Below are 24938 nucleotides of genomic sequence, written 5' to 3'. Positions count from 1 at the left end.
GCTCATACCGTGAATGGGGAAAGAGTGTGCAAGAGCTCTGAGCCGAATCCTGGGAAGGCAAGGGGTCATTATGGCCTTGGAGAGCATCCTCTCCGTTCCCTGAAGACAAGAGGGGCAGGGCAAGGGGAGACCGGGTGGAGTTGGGGAGAGTGCCCAGTGGGGAAGAGCAGGAGGGCACAGCCTGCAGCAGGCCCTCACTCTGCTGGGAACATCGCCACTTATCCCAGCTGTCCCTTTGGCGGGGAGGGGAAAGAGTTCGAGTCCAGCTGCGGTCCCATTTCCTCCCCTTGCTGCCTGATCTTCACCCAGTCAAGGGGGAGGGGGTTGTCAGGAGTGAGTGTGTGTGGGAGCGTGGTGGCATTGGGAAGGGGGCTGCCAGCTGGCGGTCTCCAGGAAAGGAGGGCAGGCCTCAGGAGGTCCCAGTTCTTTTGCAGCCCAACACCGTGGGCTCCACTCCTGGCTGCACAGCTGGGGCCGGGGAGAAACGGGAGGGTCCCAGCAAGTGGAGACACGGTGGTGACGGGTGGGCGCGGCAGCCCCCCTGCGGAAGCTAGCAGTTCTTGGGGCTGTTGCGCAAGTTCTTGAGCTCCAGCTGTAGCTGCCGAATGCGGACGTCCTTCTGGCTGAGCTCCTCCTTCAGCCGTCGGATCTCATCCTGCTGCCGGAAGAACATGCGCAGGAGCTGGGGAGTTGGGAGCAAGACAGGGTGGAGGGTGAGAAGGCAGGGGTCGCCCGAGGGGTGGGGTCTCCAGCCCGCCTCCCCCAGGCCTCCCCGCCCCCTTCAGTAGCATCATCCCCACTATCCCTTCACTGGGTTCAGCTTTGGTTGGGGAGGAGAAACTGACAACAGTGGTCCCAGCTGACTCAGTCATTCGCAGATTCAGGGTCCTTGAGGCAGAAGCATAGTCCAGCTTACCAAATATCCCAAGCTTACCCTTTAAAGGGACCACATTTAGTACTTCTCTCTCACTCTCATTTTCTTTCTTTTTAAAAATTATGTATTTATTTGAAAGGCAGAGTAATATATATATAGAGAGAGGGGTTGTTCTTCCATCTGCTGGTTCACTGCCCAGATGGCCACTACAGCCCAGCCTGAAACCAGGAATTCCATCTGGGTCTCCCACATGGGTGCTGGGGTCCAAGCTCTTGGACCATCTTCCACTGTTTTCCCAGGCACATTAGCAGGGAGCTGTATGAGAAATGGAGCAGCTGGGACTGCCAGGATGCCAGTCTCGCAGGTGGTAGCTTTTACCCTCCATACCACCAAGCTAACCTCACTGAGGTTTTCTTTGCCCATCTTGATGGAACACTGGCCTCCATCTGCTCAGGGCATGGGATGCAGCCTGATTTTGTCTCTGCTGCCACGTAGCCGTGACAGCAATGCATATGCTGGAGTGGCTGTGCAGCCCTTTACAACTCCCACGCCAAGCAGACCCTGGTGTCTTCTGTGAAACACAGCCAACCAGGAGGCTCTGGCAACTCCTGCGTGTGTTGGCTGAGTGTGACCTGCAGGGCCTGTGTTGGTTCCCAGCTCTTTTGGTGTGAGTGACACGGGATAGGCCTATCGCATAACTGAACTCGCCAGCTTGCAATTGGACAGAAGGGGCATGAAGACAGAGGTGCTATTTGTATAAACACTGAGTGAAATACTTTAGAAAGATCCTGATAAAAGGCAACAATGTTCAAAACCAAATTACACTGCAGTTGAAGCTGGTAGGGAGGATCTGCCTATGGTGTGTGTGCGAACTCAATGAATGACACACAAGCATGAACTATACCACTGGGAAGTGATCACTCAGGTCATTGGACTCTATCAAATCCCTGGGAACATGTTGTAAAAGCCAGGGCTTTGCTTCCTGGTGGACTTGAAGTTCTAGTCCCACCTAAAAGGAGCTGAACATTGGAGTGGAAAGGAGATTTATACAAACAAGATATGGCCAATGCCATCCGCAGGAGATTGGTGTGGTGATGGGGGTGGGGTGGAGGAGTGGGTAGGAGGCAAACCGAGCCAGGAGCTCCATCCTGGTCTCCCACGTGAATGGTAGGATCTCAGACACTCAGGTCATCTTCCACTGCTTTCCCACGCACAGTAGCAGGGAGCTGGGTGGGGAGTGAGGCAGCTGGGACACCAACCAGCACTCTGCCATGGATGGCACCACAGTACAGCCTCCGGTCTCAGTGTTTTGAAGATATAACTACAGTAGCCAGAATTCCCAGTTTTTCTGATCTTTCCATTGTTTTAAATGATCTTACTACATTCATGCAAAGAATGAGTGAAACCTGCTTGTTTGCCTGTTCGTTTTGCTCAAGAAGCAGAGAGCCCTCCCATTCACTGGTTTAATCCCCAAATAGTAGCAAAGCCAGGCTGAGCCAGGCAGAAGCAAGGAGGATCCTGGAACTCCAACTGGGTCTCCCGTGTGAGTGGCAGCTGCCATGCCCCTCAATGCCTTCCTCAGTGCATTAGCAGAGAGCTGGACTGAAAGGGCAGTGACCTGAACCAGGCACTGTGGTATAGGATGCGGTACAGGTGGGCTGCTGCATCACAATGCCCACCCCAGCCCAGCTGCTTCTGCTCAAAAGGAGCGACTCACTACTTGTCCTTACATGGAATGATTCTACACACACTTATACCGTCCAAGTTCTGAACGTTTTTCTTCATAGTTGTTTTTTCCGCAGGAGTTTTGTCAAACTATAGCTTTTTGAGGTGTGAGGCACATAGTGTAAATATTGCCTTTGTTAAGTGTACAGTTCAGTGGCTCTGAGTGCAGTTCCTAAGTGGGACCTGGTCTCCTGGTGGACATGCTGTCAAGTGTTTCTTCCTATGTGGACCCTGTATCTCCCAGCCATAACGCCCCTTCATGACTCCTTGTTCCCCGGGGGCTGTTCCCCAAGCACACTCTGCAGGCCGTGAGAAGGAAGCTTGGTGGTCGGATGGGTGGGCTGCCAGCAGGTTATGAACCTGTGAAGGGAGCTGGCTTGGGGAAGCTGACATGTCAAGGCCTGGCTCTCCCAGGACTCGCAAGGCCCATAACTTGAACTCCTTACCTCATTCTCCGTCCTGGGCGGGACATTCTCTAATAAATCGATGCCATTGACCACAACGCTCTTCTTCTCTTTGATGGGGGCCTTGAATACCAGTTTGGAGGACTTCTTGTAGCCTTCTTTCAAAGACATCAGCACAGGATCTGAGGAAGCCAAGGTGGTGGTGGTGATGGAGGGGGACATGAGGGACACGCACTGAGGCAGCATGGCGGGGGGAGGGGTGGTAGTGGGTGTATGGCAGCTGGTCGGGGAGCACTGGAGAACTGAGCGAGCCAGGCTGGAGGCTCAGAAGGCAGCCCCCGACCCCTCCTGCAAAGCCCACTCCTTATGGTACCTCGGTTGATGCCTCCCAGCCACTCATCCGGGGTCAGAGCTGGCTCCGTGCCTGGGGTCATGGGGTAAATGTCTTCCTGGTAGGAATCCGACTGCAAGGCAGAGAGCAGAAGGGCGGATAGCGGGCGGCTGCTGAGAAGGGTCCTGCTGCCCAGCCAGGTCTCTGCTCGCTGGTCTCCCACCATACCACCTGCTTCCCTGTCTCCAAGCCTTTGCACACACAGAGTGTCTCCAGCCTGGAATACCACCTCTGCAGCCTCCATCACTGTGCCCTAAGCACGTCTCCCACCCCTCGCTTCCCTCACCCATAGCACTTCCTCCATCAGGGCTGCACGGGGCAAGTTCCACTCACCCTCCGGGGCACGATCATGGAAATGGGCTCGATGAGGCCCTTGAGCGTGACCAGCTTGTAGAAGCGAAACACCTCGCAGGCTGACACGTCCAGGCCGTGTTTGGGCATGACCCCTGTAGACAGGCACACATGGTCTGCGAGGGGCCCAGGGTTCTCCCTGCAGCTCCCCACTGCGACCCCTGATGTTCTCAGCCAGGGTGGGAGTAAGGATGACAATCTGAAGGTTTCCTTATAAGTCCTGCCTCTCCATGGTACATACTTTATGCAGGGGCCTTTTAGAATGGGCCCTGCATCTTCTCTGCTCTATTTGAAAAGCAGAACTACAGAGAGAGAAGGGGGGAGAGAGAGAGAGAGAGAGAGAGAAAGAGAGAAAGAGAGAGCAAGCTCCCATTTGCTGGTTCACTCCCCAAATGGTCACAATGGCTAGAGCTTCATTTGGGTCTCCCACATGGATGCAGGAGCCCAAAACCTTGGTCCATCCTCTGCTGCCATCAGCAGGGAGCGGCACTGGAAGTGGAACAGCCGAGTTTTGGATCAAAACCCATAAAGGATGCACTGCAGGCAGAGGCTTAGCCTGCTACCCCATGGCAGCAGCCCCTGATCCGTGCTTTTATAGATGGGCTTCCTGGGGCGCAGAGGGCAAAAGGGGTGCCATTCTGAAATACACCATCTCCCTAGCCTCTGTTTCCAGGCACAGAGAGCAGAAACAGGGAGAAACCAGGCCCCGTACCCCAGGCTTCAGAGCAGCCCAGCTGCTGTTCAGATGTGTATCTCCCCCCCATCAACTGCACATGCATGTGGAAGCTGTCTGTGTGAGATCCCCTTCCATGGGGTCCCCAGCAACAGTATCTGCTGGTCACCCACCAAGGGAAGGCTGGCAGTGTGTGGTGGCAGGGGTTGGAGGGCACAGCACCGGTGTGAGCCCTGATTCTGTCCCTTATTCCAGCTGGCATCCCTAACTCGCTGAACTGGGTCTCTGGACTGTCGTTGGCAGGGCAGGGAGAGTGGTCTGTTTGGTGCCATGATAGAAGGGGGGCACAGGGAATGGGAACCTGAGTGGGGGCTTCATCTCTGCCCACTGGACCAGAAGCTGTGCCGCAAGATAAAGGGGCTCAGGGTGGGGTGGTCACCCAGGTGGCGTTTGAAGTTTGCAGACATGGGCTTCGATCCTGTCTGCTGCGAGCAGTCACGTGGCCTGCCTGGAGTCAGCTGTGTATCTTCTCTGGATCCAGAGTGAGGACAAGCACTCATCCTCACCTCCTTCCTCATGCTCGCCCTATCCCATCTCAGTAAAAATCCGAGCTCGTCTTATTGGTCACCACATTCCATAGAACTCAGCCCCTGCCCCCTTCTCGGACCAAGTTACCCTTCCTGACTCTGGCTGGTCGTGCAGCCTCCTTCACACTCAGCCACACTAACCTCCCCAGATCCCAGAACATGCCGACTCCGTGTTGACCACAGGGCCTTGGCTGTCTTTTAGATCTCATCTTGAAATGTCATTGTCCATACAAAGCAACCTCCCTGGCCACTCCCCGCTTGAAAGCATCCCCAGCCACTCACCCCACCAGGTAGTTTGCCTAGGGCTCATCTGTTTATCTCCCATGTGAGCCTCTCTGTACCCCTGGACCTAGCAGGCAGGGTCTGGTACCCAGTGGGATTTAATAAGTGCCACACATGAGGGCGTAGGAGGAGCCAAGTGCTGCACCAGGTGCTCTATGCACATAGCCCCCAAGCTCTCCATCGTCCCTGCAAGAAGAGCATCTTACAGATATGAAAATGGAGGCTGGGAGAGATTCAGTGCACAATCAGGCCAGAAAGCAGATCCAGATCCAATTCCCAAGTCCAGGCTACTTTCAATACAGTCTGAGGAGGGGATGAAGTGAAAGGGGCATGTTGGGCTTGGGGGCAAGGTGAGGTGGAGGGAGCAGTCACTGGGGCTTCTGTTCTGTGGTGGGGCCCTGGAGCGGACTCTCAGACACACAGCTGACCCCATCTAGCACACAGATCCGCCAAGAGTCAGATGCATATTCCAAGAGCAAAGGTACCCAGAGAGCGGGAAGCAGGGGCCCTGGAGAGAATGGCCACCTGGGGGACATGAGTCCAGACGTGGAAGTTCATGGCCAACGGCAGCTGACTCGAGGACAGTGATGTAGCACTGAGAGATAGGAGACTGTGGGGGCCAAGGACCACCTGATCCCCGTCCCTGCCTGCATGCCCCTCCCCCCTGCTCACCATGCCCAACAGAGATGAGGGCAGATGGGTGTATGGAGCAAGATGCAAAGCTGCAGGCGACCGGGAGACTGCTGACCTCCCAGGCACAGCCCTGCAGGAGGGCTCAGCCTGCCTTGTTCAGGAGCTACAGCCCTGGGCAGGGGGGCAGCTTTCCCCTGCAAGGTGGGGAGGTGCCCTGAGCCGGTGATCCCCTCTTTGCAACCACCACAGGTATGGAAGCCTCGGATCCTTACCTAGGCCCTTCTGTGGGGCTGGGGAGCGGAACTCCATGAGGTAACTCAGGTAGGGCTTCTCCGTGCTGATCTCGTAGTATCGGATGTTTCCATCCCCCTACAGGCCAGAGAGACACAGGCAAGAAAGGGCAGGCAGGGCTTCAGGGACTGCTGGACACAACTGCCCTGTGCCTTGCGGACAGGAGTGGGGAAACACCTGGCCTGCAGCCCTGGCTGGTGAAGTGGGCCGGCCAGGCCTGTGTGTGTATGATGGACAGGGGTCTCCTGGCAGGTGTTTCAGCCTGCCCTCCCTCCAGCTGTGTTCTCCAGCACTTGTGAGGGCGAGGGTCACAGGGTTTAAGAAGAGGGCAGGCAAAGAAGGTGAGATCTGCACCCGGGCTGCCTTGGGAAAGACAGAGAACCCAGTCAGGCTCCATTTAGGAGAATACGTCAGGAGGAACAGGGGTGCAATGGCATTAAGGGTCCCCACACCCCACTACCTTTCCTGCTAGGTAGAGCATATGAGTGTCGGCGTCGTAGAAGGGGAACAGGAGACCAGAGAGGCCGTCAATCTCCTCCTCAATCAGGGGCATCGACAGGTCCTCCTGTGTGGACAGGAGAGGGACAGTGACAAGAGGATGTGGCACCATCACCTCCCCAGATCCTGACAGGACCGCGGGGGCTCTGCCTTCTGTGTGTCAAGGCCCCTGTGGACAGGGCTGGTGCTGTGGCATGGTGGGTCAGGTTGCCACCTGCGGTGTCAGAATGAAATAATGGAGAGTCAGTTCAAGTTCCAGCTGCTCCACTTTTGAGCCAGCTCCCCAGGAAAGCAGCAGATGAAGGCCCACATGCTGGAGCCCCTGTCACTGATGTGGGATCCCCTGTCACCCAGGTGGGAGCCCCACATAGAGTTCCTGCCTTTTGGCTTCAGTCTGACCTAACCCCAACTGTTATAGCCATCTGGGGAATGAGCCCGCAAATGAAAGATCTCTCACTCTTCCCTTCAAATAGGTCATTTTAAAAAAATGCCCCCCATAGATGTTCAAAAGTGTGTGCTACAGGACAGCATGAGGCTGCATCCCTGGATATGATGGCCAGCCGAGGGCAGGGGCTTTCCTCAGTGCCCCCTCCCCACATACTGCTTCCTGTGCACCCCTGTGGAATTCAGCCTCCCAGTTCTGGAGTGAGTGACCATCATGCAGGCGTGGCTGGAGGGACATTGGCCCTTGAAGACCTTCTTTCAAAGATTCATTTGAGTTGTAGAGAGAGAGAGAGAGACATTCTCCACCTGCTGGTTTATTCCCCAAATGCACACAACAGCCAGGACTAGGCCAGGCTGAAGCCAAGAGCAGAGAACTTAACCTAGGTCTCCCGTGTCGGTGGTGGCATCACCTGCTGCCCCCAGGCTGTGCAAAAGCAAGGATGCAGGCAGTCCAGGCAACGGCTTCAGGGTTACACCCAAGTTCCCATCCCCTTTAAAGGTCTTCCCCGTCAGGCTCCACTCTTGCAGAGGCCACTGGGCTTGTGGTCCTGTCAGAGGTGGCTATGCAGGCCCAGGCTCCTGACTTTGGGGTCAAGAAGTTTCCTTCAGCCCCAGCCCAGCAGGCCGTTCCTCTGCCCTCTGCCCCCTCCTGCATTCTGTTTCCGCTCTGTCCTGCTGTGCCCTCAGCGGTTCTGCTGGGAACACAGGCTCTGCAGCCGCCTGAACCGTCCAACCCCGCCCTCATCCAAGTCCTTTGTTTAACTGAGGGGAGGACATAGGCCCGCCTGAGGTCACACACAGAACTGGGCTCCCGGTGCTCAGCAGTGGGAGCAGGAAAGAAGCCAACAGGACCCTGGTTCCCAAGGAGTGCCAGCCCAGAATCCCAGGCAGCCAGGCCTAAAACCTAGAGCAATGACTGTTGGGGAGCCCAGCTCTGCACCTGCTCTCCATGCCCAGGGAGTTCAAAGGTTCCCAAGTCAGAGGTGGCCTGAGGGCTGCCCAAGCTCAGTGGGTCTCATACCTGTTGGTGGAGTCTCAGCTGCACTGAGTAGCACTGCCTGATATACTCCCTAAGCAAGTACAGGACTGGGGCTGACCCCTCTAGGCCCACCCCGCCAGCATCACAGGAGCTGATTCTGGCCCTTTGCTGCTCTGACATCTCTTCCAACCCTACACCTGGAACAGACACCGTGAGGAACTCAGACGCCCCCACCTTGCCCTTCTCCTCCACTGGGAAACACAGAGTACATGAGCTCAGCTCCCTCCTCTGAGAATGCCCAGCCCAGCTTCCCGGCCAGTCCCGGGGCCCCACACTGACCTGGTCCCAGAGAGCAATCTGTCTTGTGTTCCACCTGGAGACCCCCGTGGTGAGGAGCCGCTTTGTGTTTCCCAGGAAGACCACCCGGTTCACTCTGTGGTTTTTGCAATTTGCCTCCTGGTGGGCAACAGAGAGAGAGCATGCGGTAAGCCAGGGCCCTAGCACTCATCAGGGGTGGGATTCCCAAAAGCGCTGCCCCTGCCCCCATTTCTGGGTCCCGGTACGGCTTCCTTTTTTTTGTGGAGGAAACGTCCTGGCAGGTGCAACCAAGTTAAGGATCCTGAAATAATGTGATTAGCCTGGGGGAACCAACTGCTGTTTCCCATGTTTCTGTAAGAGGGGAAGGTGATGTGGATGCATGGAGCCACAGCAGCTGCGACCACGGAGCCTGAGACTGCAGGGATGGGGCCATGAGCTGAGCAAAGAGGCAGCAGGGGTCACAGGCAGGAGGCACCCACGCTGTCCCCAGCTTTGGAGGGAGCAGGGCCCTGCTGCCTCTGTGGTTTGTGACCTCCGGTCTCCACTTCCCACTGTCTGAAGCCCTCCTCCCAGTTTGTGGTCAGTTGTGAAGGCAGCCCAGGGCACTAACATGAAGGCTGGGAGCAATGGGGTTGCTGGGAGTTGGGGGTCCAGGCCTGTGTACTTTTTTCTGACATGGCTGGGTATCAGAGAAAGGGGGAGCCAGTATTGATTGAGAATCCTGGCAGGCACCAGTAAGGGCCTGGTACTGGCACAAGGAACGCCCCCTTTTAATCCTGACAACAGCACTGCCTGGAAGGGCTTGCCATCCCCACTCCAAGGATGAGGCTCCTCTACTGGCTCCCTGTGTGACTCCCCGCTTTGCTGGGTGGATTTCAGCCATCTCTTGCCCCTTGGCTCACCACATCTCCTGTTCCTCCCGGCACATAGCCGGCCTCACCTCCTCCAGGTGAGTCAGCCTCAGGTCAAAGGGAGACCGGGGGTGGGGCAGGGAAGTGCCCCTGGGAGAAGTCCCTCACCCTTTCTGGACTCATATCCCTTTGTGTGGGCTGGAGGCCAGATTCTGTCCACTCTCCACCACCCTTCCTGGTCAGCTGGGCTCCTCCTAGAACCATGCACTGCAAACTTACACTTGTCCAGGCTCACTGTTCCCATGTATGAACTGGGCCCACGGAAGAGGGCTGCACTGAAGGCTATGAAAACAGCACGTGTCATGTAATGAGCTTGAATACGGATGACTCTCACAACTGTGATTTTCATACTTACGGACTTCAAAAAGTTCCTGCACCATGGAACTAAGAGTTCAATTTTTTGGTGCAAACATGTGTTGCTCATGCATACTTTTGCTCATGAACCTTCTGGAGGTTGGTGGTGGTACACTTGCAATGCTGGGCTCCTCCACTGGGCCTACCATCAGCCCAAACTTCAAATGTTGACATATTTCCCAGCCCACCCCGCCCTGTGACTGGCACCCAACAGATGCTCAGGAAATCCTCATGACTTACCCCCCAATCCCTTCCTCACACCCAACACCCAAGAGATTCCAAGGCCAAGAGCGGGGCTCAGCTCACTGTCAGGTTCCCCACTTGCAGCCATCTGTGGATGGGGACAACTCTCTGGGCTGTGTTCACTAGACCCCAAATTTCCTCCTCTGGGTCAGTGTGGGACTTGGTAAACATGTATGTGCTGCAGAGGAGGGAGGGCACTGCCACAGTGGGAGAGGGGCAGGAAAGGACCCTGGGTTCCTTCTCAATCCAGAACACAGTGGGGTTCCTAGCTGGCATCCAGGGACGTGGCCTGTGCCTCAGGCCAGGCTAAAAGCTGGAGTTGGGCTCCGCAACACCTCCCCAGCCAGCTGAGAACCACGTGGGGCTCCACCTGCAAAACGCGGCCTGAGCGGGGCTCAATGACGCGTAGCTTTTTGTCCTTGCACGTGGTGGTGAGCAGGCTGCCGTCTGTGTTGAAGGACAGGCAGAGGATCACGTCCGTGTGGCAGTCAATCATCTTCACCGGCTCGCCCACGTCCAGGTTCCAGATGAGGACCTGCAAGGGCAGACGTGCGGGAGCTGAAGGCCACACCTAGCTGGATCCCTCAGCCATGGGAGAATCAACTCCTCTTCCCTTCCCGGCAGGACCCCAGGCATGCTGGCAGTTGGGACATGTGGCTGAGTTCTATGTGGCAGGGTGCTGGTGTCACTGTCTTTGGCAGGTCCCAGCCCTGGGATTCAGTTTCCCCAGCTAATGAGAAGAATCCAGTTCCCAGGTGGGTACCAGTTGGCTGGAACATCTTTAGAGTGCATGGCAGGGGTAAAGGGAAAGAGAGTTTGTGTGTGAATAAATGAATGAGCAAATGTGAATGAGTGAATGAACGCGCAAAGGAGCAGATGAGACAATCTTGGATAGCATGGTTAGGAAGTAACAGCGCTCCTGACAAGTGCCCCAGGGACCCTCCCACCACTTCTCATTCCCTGTGCCTCCCCTGGGAGGTGGCCCGTGGGCCCCGGGGTGTGTACCTTGTAGTCATAGCCAGCACTGAAGAGGATGTTGTTGGTGGTGGGGTGCCACTCGACCAGCCCCACGCGTCGGCTGTGCCCATGCAGCTCCAGGAGCGCCTCTGTCATGTTCCGCTTCAGCCCGCCCTCGGGGATCTCCCAGATCCGCACCTGCAGAGGGGGACCCAGCGGTGAGCAGGGCCAGGGAGGCGCTCCTATCCCTAGGATGCCTGGCTTTCTGACAGTGGTCTCGCTTCTCAGGGCAGAGCTGGAGTGAGACATTGGGGCTGCTCGTTTGGGCAGGAGGACTCTAGAGAACTAGGCGTATGGGTGTGTGGTAGCTGCCTCAGCCTAGCCAGCCGGAGGACTCTCCAACCCGAAGCCCCTGCTAGTCCTCGCATGCCCTGTGCAGGCTCTGCTCAGCCCCAGCTCCCATGTTGCACCACTTGACCTTGTCCCCTGCTCTGTCCCTGACCCAGGCTGGGTGTCTGAGCAGGGGGCTTGGCAGCAGGCTGCTGAGCTGATGGGCTCTGGGGGTGGGAACTAACTAGACGCACAGAACCTGGCTGCAGTTGCTGCTGCCAGTCTTGTGCCAGTTCTTGAGGGAACAAGAAGACATCTCCTGCAGATGGGAATGGGGGGTGAGCACACTGAGAACGGGGGGCCCAAGGTTGTTTCTCTGCCCTACCTCACCCCAGCCTGTCTCCTGATCCCTTCCATGAGGCTCCATGGGCTTCAGTCTCTCAGGCCACACCTTGCAGACTCAACTGTGCCATCTCACACACACACTGGGAGCCTAGCCTGGCTTGCTGGCAGTAGCACCAGATGAGATCACTGTGGTGACAGTTTAGGACCTGTCGGTATTGACAAACGTGTAACAGGATGGGGCTACAGGAGCTAAGGCCTCACCAGCCTTTTGCAGGTCTGACCTTCCCTTCCCCAAAAACCTTGCTTGTAAGGAAGAGAGCAGGAAAACCAGCTTTGAGATACCGTTTATATATAAACATTTTATATATTGAGGAGTGTGTGGGTCTGGGCACAGAGGGGAGACTGAAGTAGTTTAGCTCAGCTGGATGGAGCAGAGGAGATCAGGGGCTCTGTGTCACACCTGTCATCACGGCTTCAAGAAGGCTTGCTGGAGCACAGAATCTCAGAAAAACAAGCAGCCCAGCTAGTAGAGGCCCTGGGGGCCATGTGCTAAGGTGAGGCGGGGCCTGAGGGCCCAGAATAAACACAACCCCCATAGCCAGGCTGTTATCCTGGCATCATGTCCCACCCTACCCCCTCCAGTGACCTGACCCTGCTGTCTGCTCATCTCTCACACGTCTCGGCTTCTGCCATCACTCAGGGAAGGAGCCGGGCTTGGCTCCATCCTCAGCTGCAGCACGCAGCTGGAAGAATGTGAATGGGCCCCATAACTGGGAAAGCAACAGTAGCCGCTTAGCACTCAAGAGATCTTCTGGAAAAACAGAGTGGCCAGGGTGTAGGAGGAGAGCGTGGGCCTGCTCTAGGAGGTCACTTCCATCAGACAGGAAATCCAGGAGCTTCGCCAGACCGGATTTCTGGAAGGAAGGGGTGGGGACGGGGCACAAGTGTCTACTCACTTTCTGCAGCTGGCCAGCTGGGCCTGGGACTGTCCCCTTCACACACAGTTCCCTGGGTCAGGCCTGCACTCAGTCCAGCAGGACAAAGCCAGCACCTCTCTGTGACATGTTAGGGGACAGTCCTTGGTCTCTTTTTGTTGTCCCTGAAAAGTCCAATTAAGTTGGTCCTCATAACACGCTCCCACAGTTCCAGCAGGATCTCTGTTTTCTGATGCTCTGAGTGCTGTGTTGCTGGCACTTACAGCCAGGGTCCAACGAGCACCTGAAGATGCCACTCCCAGTGGGCATCTCTGCTTCTTTCACAGCTAGACAATTCTTGATAGCTGTATGCAGTATAGGCATTGCAACGAGGAGGGTGCATTCACAGTGGACCAGTATGTAACAAGGAGATCTGAATCCCAGCTGCTTAATGTCTGCCTTACAACGCATGCACACACACCTCTGGGTGCTGTGGGAGAGGAGTGCATAGCTCCGGTTCTGCCTTCTAGATGTGTCCAGGTTAGCTGTACCACAGCACACAGCTCCGGGATTGCAACTCGGCATGCCCCAGGCAGGACGCTAGGGCCAAGAGCAAATTCATCTCCTGTCCCTTGCCTGCCCTGCGAGAGACTCCAAGGGCCTTCCTGTTGGTGTCTGTCACCCAGTCACTGCTTCTCACTGTGGGACACAAACCACTCCAAACCCAAACAGGTGGGAGGGGCCACCTGAGACCCAGAACCTACAGACTCTGGAATCTAGAGTGAGACTGCTGGGGGGAGGCTGTCGGGGCAGTAGCGAAATGTAATCAGGCACCTGCAAGGACAGCTGTCTTATCGTTACCATTGTCATACATGCTGTCATTCTTAGGCTATGGGAGAACTAGCAGGAAGCTCAGACACCCACAGTTGAGTTGGAAGATTTTCCCACAATTTCTGCACAGCCCTTCACTGTCACTTTACCCCTTCACCCATCAATCCAGCGTGCCCACTTTCCCATGATGCGCATGTGTCTCATCTAAGACCAGAAATGAGGACATGCTGTGATGGTCAATGTGAAAGTTAAGTTCCTTGTGTGGATGCCATGAAACTCCCAGAAAGCTCATGCATACTGAACCCAGCCCAGACACCATCCCAATTGCATTTTCAGTCCCCATAAAGGGGACTGCTCCAGGTGACCACCCTGTGACCCCTGCTCTGGGTCCTTCTTTGCCCTCCTACCATTCTCTCTTCAGGCGGCTCTCTGGCTCACTCATGATGGTTCCCCTTCTATGCGGGGTCACCCACACTCACATGTGAATATGCATTCACTCTCACTTTTACTTTTTAAGATTCATTTATTTGAAAGGCTGAGTTACAGACAGAGGGAGAGAGAGAGAGATGGAGAGAGAGAGAGATGAGAATCTTCCATCCACTGGCTCACTCCCCAAATGGCCCTAATGGCTAGAGCTGGGTGAGCCAGGAGCCAGGAGCTCCTTCAGGTCTCCCACACAGCTGACAGGGACCCAAGCACTTGGGCCATCTTCCCAGCTGGATTGGAAGTGGAGCAGCTGGTGCTCATGTGGGATGCTGGAGATGCTTAATGGCTGTGCAGGTCCCCGCCCCCCACTGGTCACTGTATTATGCCTCTGCTTTGAATTCTGATCTCTGTGGGAGCAAGATACGCAAGCCCCTAATGCTTACAAGGGCACAAGGCACAGAAAGGTTAGAAAACATGCCTGGGTCACACAGCTAGGGACGGAAGAGCCAGGATTTGAAATCAAGCAAACTACCATCCTCCTCCTGTCCGCTACACCCTGCCCCTGCCAATCCCTCCCTCTGGCCCCAGAAAGCAGCCGCCAACTCGGTGGGGGGAGGGCATGGCCTCCCCTTCGGCTTATCTTTTCCAGGAAACAGCAGCCCCTGGCCCCAAGGATAGCCATGTGTCACCTAGCGACAGGGCAGGCTCGGAGAATGACCTCATAGGGATTTCTGTCAGCGGTGTGGGCGCCAGCTGCTGTGCTCTGGCTGCTGTCCTGTGCACTGCAGCCATCAGTAATGCGGTGTGCCATGCAGCATGTCCACACCTGTCCTGGCACCTGCTGGGAAGGCAGCTTGCAGTGACTCTGGCTGGGTGGTTGAGTCGGGAGAGAAGGCATGGCGCTGGGCTGTGTACACTGCAGACTGCAAACACTTAGGCTAGGTGGAATTTATCAAACATGCTTTTCCTGTTCCATTGTAAAGCAATCCTAGCTCACTGTAACTTTTTAATCTTATAAACTGCTCAAACTTTTTAAAATTTTTGTATTAACTGCTTAAAACAGAAACACATTATGAATTTTGTCTTCATATCCTGAGCCTGTATATTTTTTCTATTTTTTTTCAAGATTTATTTATTTAGATTTTATTTGAAAGGTAGAGCTTACAGAGAAAGAGGAAGAGATTTTTCCACTGTCTAGTTCACGCCCCAAATGGCCACAGTGACAAGAGCTGGGACAGTCTGAAACCAGGAGCTTCTTCCAGGTCTCCTATGTGAATGACAGGGACCAAAGAGATGTTGGGCCATCCTTCGCTGCTTTCCCAGGCACATTGGCAGGGAGTTGGATCAGAAGTGAAACAGCCCTGGACGTGAACACACATCCGCATGTTATGCTAGTGCCACAGATGGTGGCTCCACCTGCTGTACCACTGTGTCAGAGCCAGTTCTTTCCATTTTTAAATTTTCAAAAATGTCTTATTTCATTTTATTTTTATTGGAAAGGTAGATATATAGAGAGGAGGAAAGACAGAGAGGAAGATCTTTCGTCCGTTGATTCACTCCCCAAGTGACCACAATGGCTGGAGCTGAGCCAATCCAAAAGCAGGAGCCTGGAGTTTCTTCTGGGTCTCCCACATGGGTGCAGGGTCCCCGTCCTCGACTGCTTTCCCAGACCACAAGCAGGGAGCTGGATGGGAAACAGGACCTCTGGGATTAGAACTGGCACCCATATGGGATCCCGGTGCGTGCAAGATGAAGACTTTAGCTGCTAGGCTACTGTGCTGGCCCTCCATTTAAAAAATTTTTTTTAAGTTTTTTTTTTTAACTGTTAAAAAACAAACAACCCTGGGCCCAGCGCGGTGGCGCAGTGGCGCAGTGGTTAAGGTCCTTGCCTTGCACACCCGCGATCCCATATGGGCACCGGTTCTAATCCCGGCGGCCCCTCTTCCCATCCAGCTCCCTGCTTGTGGCCCAGGAAAGCAGTTGAGGACGGCCCAAAGCTTTGGGACCCTGCACCCGCGCGGGAGACCCGGAGAAGGCTCCTGGCTTCGGATCGGCATAGTATTGGCCATTGTGCTCACTTAGGGAGTGAAACATCGGACGTAAGATCTTCCTCTCTGTCTCTCCTCTCTGTATATCCGCCTTTCCAATAAAAAAATAAAATAAATCTTAAAACAAACAAACAAACAACCCTAAGGTACAGGGGTCAGTATTGTGTTGCAGTGGGCTAAGCCATGGTTTACAACATCTGCATTCCCTATTGGAGAGTTGGTTTGAATCTGGACTACTCTGCTTCTGACCCAGCCTCCTGCATTCTGGAAGGCAGAAGGTGATGGCCCAAGTCCTTGAGTCCCTGCCATCCACATGGAACGTGCCTCACCTGCTGCCTCCCCAGAGGAACCTTAGCCGGAAGCTGGACTTGGGAGCAAAGCCGGGGTCCTCTAATGTCAGATGTGGCATCCCAAGCACCCAAGCATGCCTAGCACCCGGCCACTTTAGAACAGCCCTGGAAGGCCTTTTGGGGGCTCCATGAGTGCAGGCTAAGATCGAGTGGGGAGACCACTGGCCTGCAAGAACAACCCCAGACCCTAGCCCTCCAGCCATTCAAACTTTCCAAACTCCCTGTCACCACTCAGGGAGCAGGAAGGAGCAGTTAATGCACAGAGGGCTCTCTGCAGACAGGAAGCCCTGTCATCTTCTTTCAGTTCTCACAAGTACAACAGAATTCCCATTTCAGAGTACAGCAACTGAGGTCCGCTGTGGTAAAGAAACTGGCCTAAGAACACAGGGCTGGGAAGGGGCCAAGCCGGCACTTGAACCCGTAGATTCTGGAACCTGGCTGCCTAACCACTGGACCATACTGCTGTTTTCTCTGCAGCTGCCAGCTCCCTCGGGAAGGACCTGGTGACATCACTGGCTCCCCAGGGCTTCCTCTCTCCTGTCTCTGAAGGTACTCAGGCTCCCATTAGAGGCTCTTGACCTTGGGTGTAGGCATGGGGAGATTGGGCGGGGAAGGAAGGGCTGGCGTCCTGCGCCACCCAGCCCTAGCTCCTCCTGCCTGCGTGCCTGCCTCCCTCCCTCCTGGGGTCCCTCTGTCCCTCTCCTTGAAATATCAGGAGCTTCCCCTTTGCTCTCCCCACCCGCTCTGTGGCTGCTGGTGCCCAGGAAGGCCTGGGAGCAGGAGGCTTGGAAGCCCACAGGGCCTTTCCCGCTGCCTGCCCGCCGCCCTCCCTGGCTGCCGCAGAAGCTATAAAAAGCACAGCCCTTCAACAATAGGTGACATCACCCAGAGGCAGTGAGAACCGGATTCTGCCAGCTGCCAGAGAGAGTTAGGGCCCCCACCCGGCTATCCCTTAGGAAGGAGGCTCCAGGGTGCTCCAAGGGACCTGGCAGAGGAAGGGGTGCCGGTCGCACTTGGTGGGAGATGCTGGGGTGGACAGGGGTGGGGCAGATCCAGAGATTCAGAGATGGATGTCATCTTTCAGGGTGGGGGTGGTGGGAAAGGAGCAGGGATGTGGTGAGGCACGGATCAAACCCCTCCAGAGAATGCCAGCGTTCAGGAGGGGGTGAGAAGGGTGGGAGAGCATCTGTCTGAGCCACTGCAACTGGGACCTTGTCTGGCCCCGGCCCGTGCCCATTCACCTTCCAGCCCTGGTTCTGATGCTCTCACGGGAAGCACAGTCCACCAGCTGGAGTGGGCAAAGGGAGGGCATCTCAGAGGCAGAAGGAGGCAGGGGGCATCTCTGGAACTGCAGCCCTCAGGCAATGGCCATGGATGCCGCCCTGTGGGAGCCCAGGGTGTGGCATGGAGCTGTGCTGCCAGCCTGGACCTAACTCTGAGTCCATTTGCTCCCCTTCAGGATGTGGGCCCATCTTTTCTCTGTGCACCCTTCTCAGCTAGGGCCAGGTGCTCCGGTGCCAAGATCCTGGCCCACTGCTGCTCCTCCCTCACCTCCCCCACCCCAGGCAGGGGTGGGCCAGACATCCCAGGGTTGAGGTGTGGCAGAGTGGCTGCAGCTGGGCAGCTAGCCTTCAGCTCCCCATCCCTGGCTCACCCAGCCCTCTTCCCTCACCCTTGCCAGGCCGCCCCACTTCCCCCCTCCACCACCTTCCTTCTCTGCACTGCTGTGTGCATCGCAGACACACAGCTGGGGCCCCACCCCTCAGGAATCTGGCTGGGACACCTCTCCCCTCACCCCCACGCATCCCCATAGCCCCCATTCTTGATGCCTGGGAATCAATGGCTCTCCCATGTACCACAACTGGTGGACTCCATCTTCGGCTCACGTGGCTTGAGAAACATGTGGCCTGACCCCCAGCAGGGCCGAGGATATTCAATGTATACATAAAGTGTCCAGCTCAGAGTGGCTGGAGGCAGTGCTACTTTCCAGAGGTGTTAGCTCTCTCTGGATTGGTGACAGTCATGCAATACCTGCATGGGGACAGAGCCAGCAGGGGTCGGTGCTGTGCTTGCTGGACTGGCGTGTGTCTGGGAGTTGAATGGGCAGTGTGTTTGCTGGCCCTCATTCCAGCTAAACCCAGCTCCTCTCGCACACTGACCACTGAGCACCCCAGCCCCTGCCAGCCCCGTCTACCTCCTTTCCAGCCCCAAAGACGCCCGACCATGGCATCATCAGCTTTCCCAGGCTCCATGCTGCAGCTCTTGTCTGCCTGGGTCCTGGCCCCTGATGGCTGTCCCCTGGTTTCTTGGGCTGGGGGTGGGACAGAAAAGGTTGGGCGTGGGCATCTTCACTATCCATTCTTGGTTTCTCACTTGGCTCAACCAGGCCCTGCCCTGTCCGGAATCCTCTCCAATAGACACCAGGAGCTGGACAAGCATACTCTGCTCCCTCGCATGCTGCAGACCATGTCAGCTGACCTGACTTGGCGTCATGTTGTGAGCCAACGGCGTTATTCACTTCACCTCTTGTGTTCTTTGCGTAAGTCAGTCAGGCTTCCTTCACTGGTTCGTTCACCCACCCATCTGTTTACTCATCCGTTGATCCAACCCACTGGGATAATCATCTGTTTGACCAGTTATCCTTGTATCCACTCACTCTTTACCCATCAACCATCCATCCATTGACCCAGCTAGTACTAAATCCACCCATCTGCCCAATCCAGCATTTCCTAGGTTTCAGACCCTGCACTGGGTCCAGAACCAAGCAGGCCATGGTCTCTGCTTGCAGAAGCTCACGGTCAGTGCTGGGAAAACACACAGTGTTGCAGTTCCTTCTGATTCCAGGATCCTGGGAGACTGGCCAGCACCCAGGTCGAGGCTTGTGGGCAGCCTAAGAGGTGACCTACCTTCCTCGGGATCAGCAGGCGCCTCCCAGCAGCTCAGCGGAGGCCGTGGGAGTCCTTCTGGCTTCTAAGCTGATGCAACCCCGTTGCTTGTGGACAGTGAGGGGGGACCACAAGGGACCTCTCCTCAGAGGCATGGAAGCTGGGGCCTGCACCCCCCACTGCCATACGGGAGAGCAGCAGAGCCGCAGGACACAGAAAGCAGCTTCTAATCCCACCCTCCCTTCCACAGCTTCCTTCTTGTCCTCTCTCGGCCACTTCCCTCTCAATCATTAGCCTTCTGTTGCTTCTCTTTCCATGGAGTGGTGGCAGGGACGTGGTGGCTGAAACTTGGGGCCACTACTGTGGGATCTCGGGTTCTCTCAGCCCCGCCTCTGTCCCAGGATGCCCGGTTGACTGAGAGGGAGGCACTGGCTCCTGCCTCGGTAGCCACCCTCTCCTTTGGGGAGCACAGCCAGGGTACTGATTCACACGTTAGAATTTCTTGATTTTAATTCTCACCTCCAAAATCAGCACCTCCCGATGCAATCACGCGGAATGCACAGACCTGTCAGATCCTCCACGGATTCACCCCGCCCTCACCACCCCCTCTCTGTCCTTCCTATCCTCCCTCTCCTGGGGCTGCCTGGAGCGGGCAGGGAGGGAGGCTCCAGGAGGAGGAGGAGGGTGGGGCCCCTGCACTCACTGACGTGTCCTCGGAGCATGAGGCGATGATGTTGTCGATGAAGGGGTTCCATTTGATGTCCAGCACGTTGCCCTGATGGCCGCAGACCTTGGGGTAGTTGGGCTCGATCCTACCTGTCTGCCAAGGAGAGAGGGGACAGAGGGTTAGAGTGGTGGCCCTGGCCTTTTCCCTGGGCTTCTTTGCAATGTCTCCAGTGCCCCTCCCTCACCAGCTTTTGTGTGACCCAGTGCGTGGCAGGTGCCTCCCAGCAGGCCTTGAACATTGCCAGGAATGGAAGCTGGTGTTTAGGTGGTCACCCCAAGCACCAGTTAACAACCCTGAGCCCACACTCTCTCCAGTTGCACAGGAATCCCATGCCCACCCTTGCCCCCAGGGACCCCACCCCTGATCTCCCAGCACAGGACAAGGGCACATTGCAGCCTGCTCTGCTTGGTGCTCATGTCCTGTGGGAATTCCTTTGCCACTCTTTGAGCCACTCTGTTCTGGATTTGGTGAAACAACTGGATTGGCAGATCCCTGAGAATTTGTGCATGTCTCATGGTCTCAGACATCTTTGGAGTTTAGGCTGATCAACCGCCCTGAGGCTGTGGGTCTCCCTGTTCTGATGTGTGATGGGGCGAACCTACCACCCCTCTCTGTAAGGGAGGCACAGGCGTCTGTCTCTTTCTCTAGTAAGAGCATCTCAAGTGAAGATGCTACCGTGCACAGGAAGGGTCACAGCAGAATCGCACCCCCACCCCAAGCACATGCTCCTGCTGTCCTTGCTGCCCTCACCCATCCCGGTCAGGTTTGGATCAGAAGAAGGAGACTCTTCATTTATTTATTATTTGGAAAAAAAAGAAGCGCCATTTACTTATTTATTTGAAAGGCAGAATAACAGAGAGCTCTCCCATTGGGTGGTTTGTTCCCCAAACACCCATAACAATCAGACCGGAGCTTGAAACTCCATCCAGATCTCCCGTATGAGTGGCAAGGACCCAAGGACTTGCACCATTATCTGTTGTCTATCTAGGTGCATTAGCAAGGAGCTGCATCTGAAACAGTGCAGCCAAGACGCACACAGGTGCTGCCAGTGTCACAGGCGGCATCCTAACCCTGCACCCTAACATGGTGATTCTTTCCTACTGTGTGAGTCAGCAGAGAGGCCTGCAGCCAGGTCCCACCTCTACACTCCTGTTTGCTGTGTCGCTGGCATCCTGTGCAGGGTGCATCCTGGACATCTGACAGAGGACCCCATGGCTGAGAGCAGAGTTTTTAGAGCCACACAGGCCTGTGTTTGCAGCACAGCTCTGCCATGTTCTAGCTACCTGGTGAGCTTCTGGGAGCCTCAGATTCTTCATGTCTACAGTGAGGATGACAGACTAAGGATGTCAGACGTGGGATACAGACACTGTCAGACCCCGGGATCACTGCCTTGGCTCTCACCTCTTCTGTGGGGAGCCACTCTCCACATTGAAGGGCGGTGGGCACAAACGTCAAGCCCCAGAGCCATGGAGACTGGAATTGCCCTCCCCACAACCCTCCATTCTGGCAAACATGGTGGTGCTGGCTAATAGTTCAGGAGTGTGGCTGGAACTCACGAGCCTTGGTCATACAAAGCAGTTCCCAGTCCAACCTCAAAGCCAGCGGCCCGCAGTCCACTTTTGCCACCCCCCAGAACATGCTGGCCCCCTTCACTGGGCCAATTAAAGGAAGTTCATGGGCAAAGCAGACCAACCAGAGACACACACAGGCGCTGATCATGCACTGCTCATTCTAGCTTTGAACTCCAAGATCCACTGCCATGTGGTGCAGCGAGTTTAACCATTGCCAGCCATATCCACATCTCATGTGGGTGCCGGTTTGAGTCCCAACTGCTCCCCGTCTCTAGCTTCCTGCTAATATGCTTTGGAAAACAGCAGAAGTGCTTGAGGCCCTGCCACCTGTGTGGGACACCTGGATGGAGTTTCTGGTCCCTGGCTTTGCCCTGGTCCAGTCCTGGCTGTTGAGGCCATTTGGGGAGTGAACTAGTAAAAGGAACATTTTTCTCTCTTTCACTCACTCTGCTTTCCAAATAAAATAAATCTGAAATTTATTTAGTTGAGAGGTTACATGACACACACACAGAGTTTCCATCCACTTATTTATTTCAGCCTGGAGCTGAGCCAGGTTGAAGGCAGAAGTCGGGAGATTCATCTGTGTGTCCCACGTGGGTAGCAAGTGTCCAAGCACATGGGCCATCCTCCACTGCATCCCAAGCGCATTAGCAGGGAGCTGGGGCTTCTTCCAGGTCTCCCAGGTAAGTGCAGGGAGGGAGAGAGGAAGGGAGGGAGGGAAGGAGACAGAGAGCGAGGGACAGAGTGAGCCCAGTTATTTGAGCCATCACTGCTGTCTCCCAGGTCTGTGAGTGGGAACTTGGGAATTCAGAGCAGGAGCTGGGAACTGAACCCAGCCCCTCCCATCGGGGGTATGGACATCTTAACTGCTAGGCCAAATGTTTGCCCCTCAATCTACAAAGAGACTGAGCAAATTAAAAAACACACTGATTAACTCCAGGAAAAAAAATATATCGCCTGACAAAGCAAATATAGTCATAGTGCCTAGAAACTTTGGTGTAATATGTGCACAGTTGTAATAATGGAAAACCTAAATATGTATTTAAACAACAGTTGTGTTGTAGGACAGGGGGTACAATGAGTGTGTGTATCTGTGTGGTAAGAAGGGGGATGGAGTTGGAAAAACTCTCATTTTCCACAAAAGGAAGTCAACAGGCAGTGCTCAGGGCCCAGTGTAATGGCCCAACTGGCTAATCCTCCACCTTCAAGTACAACATCCCATAAAGCTCCTGGTTTGTGTCCAGGCTGCTCCATTTCCCATCCAGCTCCCTGCTTGTGGCCTGGGAAAGCAGTCAACGATGGCCCAAAGCCTTGGGACCCTGCACGTGAATCCCAGAAGAAGCTCCTGGTTCCTGGCTTCGGATCAACTCAGCTTCAGCCATTGTGATCCTTTGTGGAATGAACCAGTGGATGGAAGATCTTTCTCTGTGTCTTTCCTTCTCTCTGTAAATCTGTCTATCAAATAAAAGTGAATAAACCCTTAAAAATATATAGGCAATGCTCAGTTTGAAAAGTCAAGATGTGTGGTAATGCATGTATCTAAGAATTACAGGATAAGTACAAAAAAGGAAACAGCTAAAAGCAATGACAGTCATTACTGCTAGGGAGCAGACAACGAGGGGAGTGGTCTGGGGGGACAGGAACACAGCTAGGCTGGCCGGTGTTTAACCACATGGTCTCCAGGACAAAAAGGCCCTGATTTGCAGCGTTTCCAGCTACTGGGATGTAAAAAGGTGATGTTGCCGAGTGCAGAATTAAAAAAGATTTAGTGTGGAAGACATTGTAGCTTAGTCAGTTAAGCTGACAGTTGAGACACCAACATCCCATAGGAGTGCCAGTGGCTTTTCTCTACTTTTGATCCAGCTCCCTGCATGTGGCCTGGGAAGGCAGAGGAGGACGGCCCAAGACTTTGGGACCCTGCATCCATGTGGGAGACCAGGAAGACAGCCATTTGAGGAGTGGACCAGCAGAGGGAAGATCTTTCTCTTTCACTCTGCTTTTTCAAATAAATAAGTATTTAATCAAAGAGACTTGGTGGTGCACCATTATATAGCATTTGTACTACATGGCTGTGATACATGTAACCAGAGCACAGAATAGCAAAAACAAAATTAGGAACTGACAAATCCTTAATATTTAATGCCTCTGTTTTAGGATAATCTACTTAATTCTATGATAATACAGTTTAGTTTCTAATAAAGTCATCTTTAACAATCAGCCTGCAAAACTGAAGATTTGAGAACAGGCCCCAGTGCACTGGCACAAACTGAGCCCAGCACATCCCGTGTGTACCACAGCACTGTGCCATGACCCTTTACTCTCCTGTGCAGGCTACATTTGAACCCAATGAGCAGAGTGAGGACGCTGCAGCTTCAGCCCCTTCCGGTGTTTTCCTCCCGAGAGAAGCAGCCAATCAGCTTGGCTAGACAGGAGGCAGGGTTCCCCCACTCAGTTACAGGTCCTTGAACAGGCCTCCAGCCTCTCTGGGCTGCCCAGATTCCCTTCCTGCTTCTTCCTGGCCTCCCCTCTGTGCTGCCAGGCGTGTGTGTAACCACACCGAGCAGAGGGCCCCATGGCTGGCGAGGCAGGCATGCAGCAGGCCGATGACCGTGAACGAGACACGGACGCCAACATGGAATGCTGGGCCTGATGCTCGGCAGTGCTTTGCAGCGACCCTATGAGACTTCATCAGATCCTTATAAGCCTCCTGGAACAGCCCAGGTCATGGAAGAGGAGAGCCAGCGCAGTGGGATCCCAAAGGGGATAGAGCCAGGACACTGCACCCGCACTTGGCTCCTGATTCAGGTAACACCCCAGCTGGGAGCACTTCATCACCTGTGAGCAGGAAGAATAGGTGGGTCAACTGAGTTTCAGCATGTTCCCTCCATTTCACAGACAAGGAGCCTGCGCCTCAAGCCAGTGGCCACCCTGCCCAAGGTCCTGCAGACAGACGGCGGGGCTGGCCCTGCAGCCAGCACTGGCACAGGAGGCAAGACAAGCCCTGCAGGAAGGGAGTGAGGCTGTGAGCATGCGAGGGGGCGGAATGCTGTTTCCCGGCATGCCAGGCCTTGGCTGTGATGGGTAGGAGGATTGCAGGGGAAAGTAAATCTCCCACCCCCACTCCCCGTCACGTCCATGGCAGGACACAGGAGAGCATCGGTGCAGACCGTGCAAAATGATGGTGTTTGGTTTGTTTTATGCTTCGGAGAAAGGCATGTCGCTAGTTCAGGCAAAAAAGAAAAAAATGAAAAAAAGAAAGGTTAAGTGCCTAGACGAGGCTATCCACATAGGCACTGTGTTCTGTGAGCAGGTGGGCATGCTGGGGACGCAGGGTTGGGACTGCTGTGGGGTGGTCAGTTCCAAACGGGCCATGCTCCTGCAGGCTGCCACTTCTACCCCAGAGCACAATGATTGCTTTCACAATGCCATGTGGAGCCAGAGGAATCCGTGCTGTGTGAGCAGCCTTGGAGAGACACAGGATCCCACGATGCTGAGCAGGTGCAACTTGGTCAAGGTCCCAGGTTGGTCCTCTGGCTTGCAGGGACCCTAATACAGCAACCAGGCAGACTTTTGCATAATGAGAAGCTAAAGCTCCC

At 55.0% G+C, this 24938-nt stretch overlaps 1 protein-coding gene across 1 annotated transcript in view; it reads right to left on the bottom strand.

Moving 5' to 3' along the window:
- Positions 1–533: 533 nt before the first annotated feature.
- The window catches only part of CORO2B (coronin 2B), a 49774-nt gene continuing 25369 nt past the window's right edge, over positions 534–24938 (bottom strand). The window contains exons 2-11 of the mRNA XM_040969397.1: positions 19748–19864; positions 10964–11113; positions 10329–10493; positions 8472–8588; positions 6672–6776; positions 6193–6289; positions 3728–3840; positions 3377–3467; positions 3046–3185; positions 534–682 (exon numbers count right to left, since the gene is read on the bottom strand). Coding sequence (XP_040825331.1) covers positions 551–682; positions 3046–3185; positions 3377–3467; positions 3728–3840; positions 6193–6289; positions 6672–6776; positions 8472–8588; positions 10329–10493; positions 10964–11113; positions 19748–19864 — 1227 coding nt within the window. The 3' untranslated portion in view covers positions 534–550. The remainder of the gene's footprint in view (positions 683–3045; positions 3186–3376; positions 3468–3727; positions 3841–6192; positions 6290–6671; positions 6777–8471; positions 8589–10328; positions 10494–10963; positions 11114–19747; positions 19865–24938) is intronic.

This window comes from Ochotona curzoniae, unplaced genomic scaffold (assembly GCF_017591425.1).
Source record: "Ochotona curzoniae isolate NIBS_2020 unplaced genomic scaffold, NIBS_Ocur_1.0 scaffold_4701, whole genome shotgun sequence".
In the NCBI taxonomy this organism is placed as follows: Eukaryota; Metazoa; Chordata; class Mammalia; order Lagomorpha; family Ochotonidae; genus Ochotona; species Ochotona curzoniae.
The sequence above is the reverse complement of the archived record's forward strand: the minus strand, read 5'-3'. Positions and strand labels throughout refer to the sequence as shown.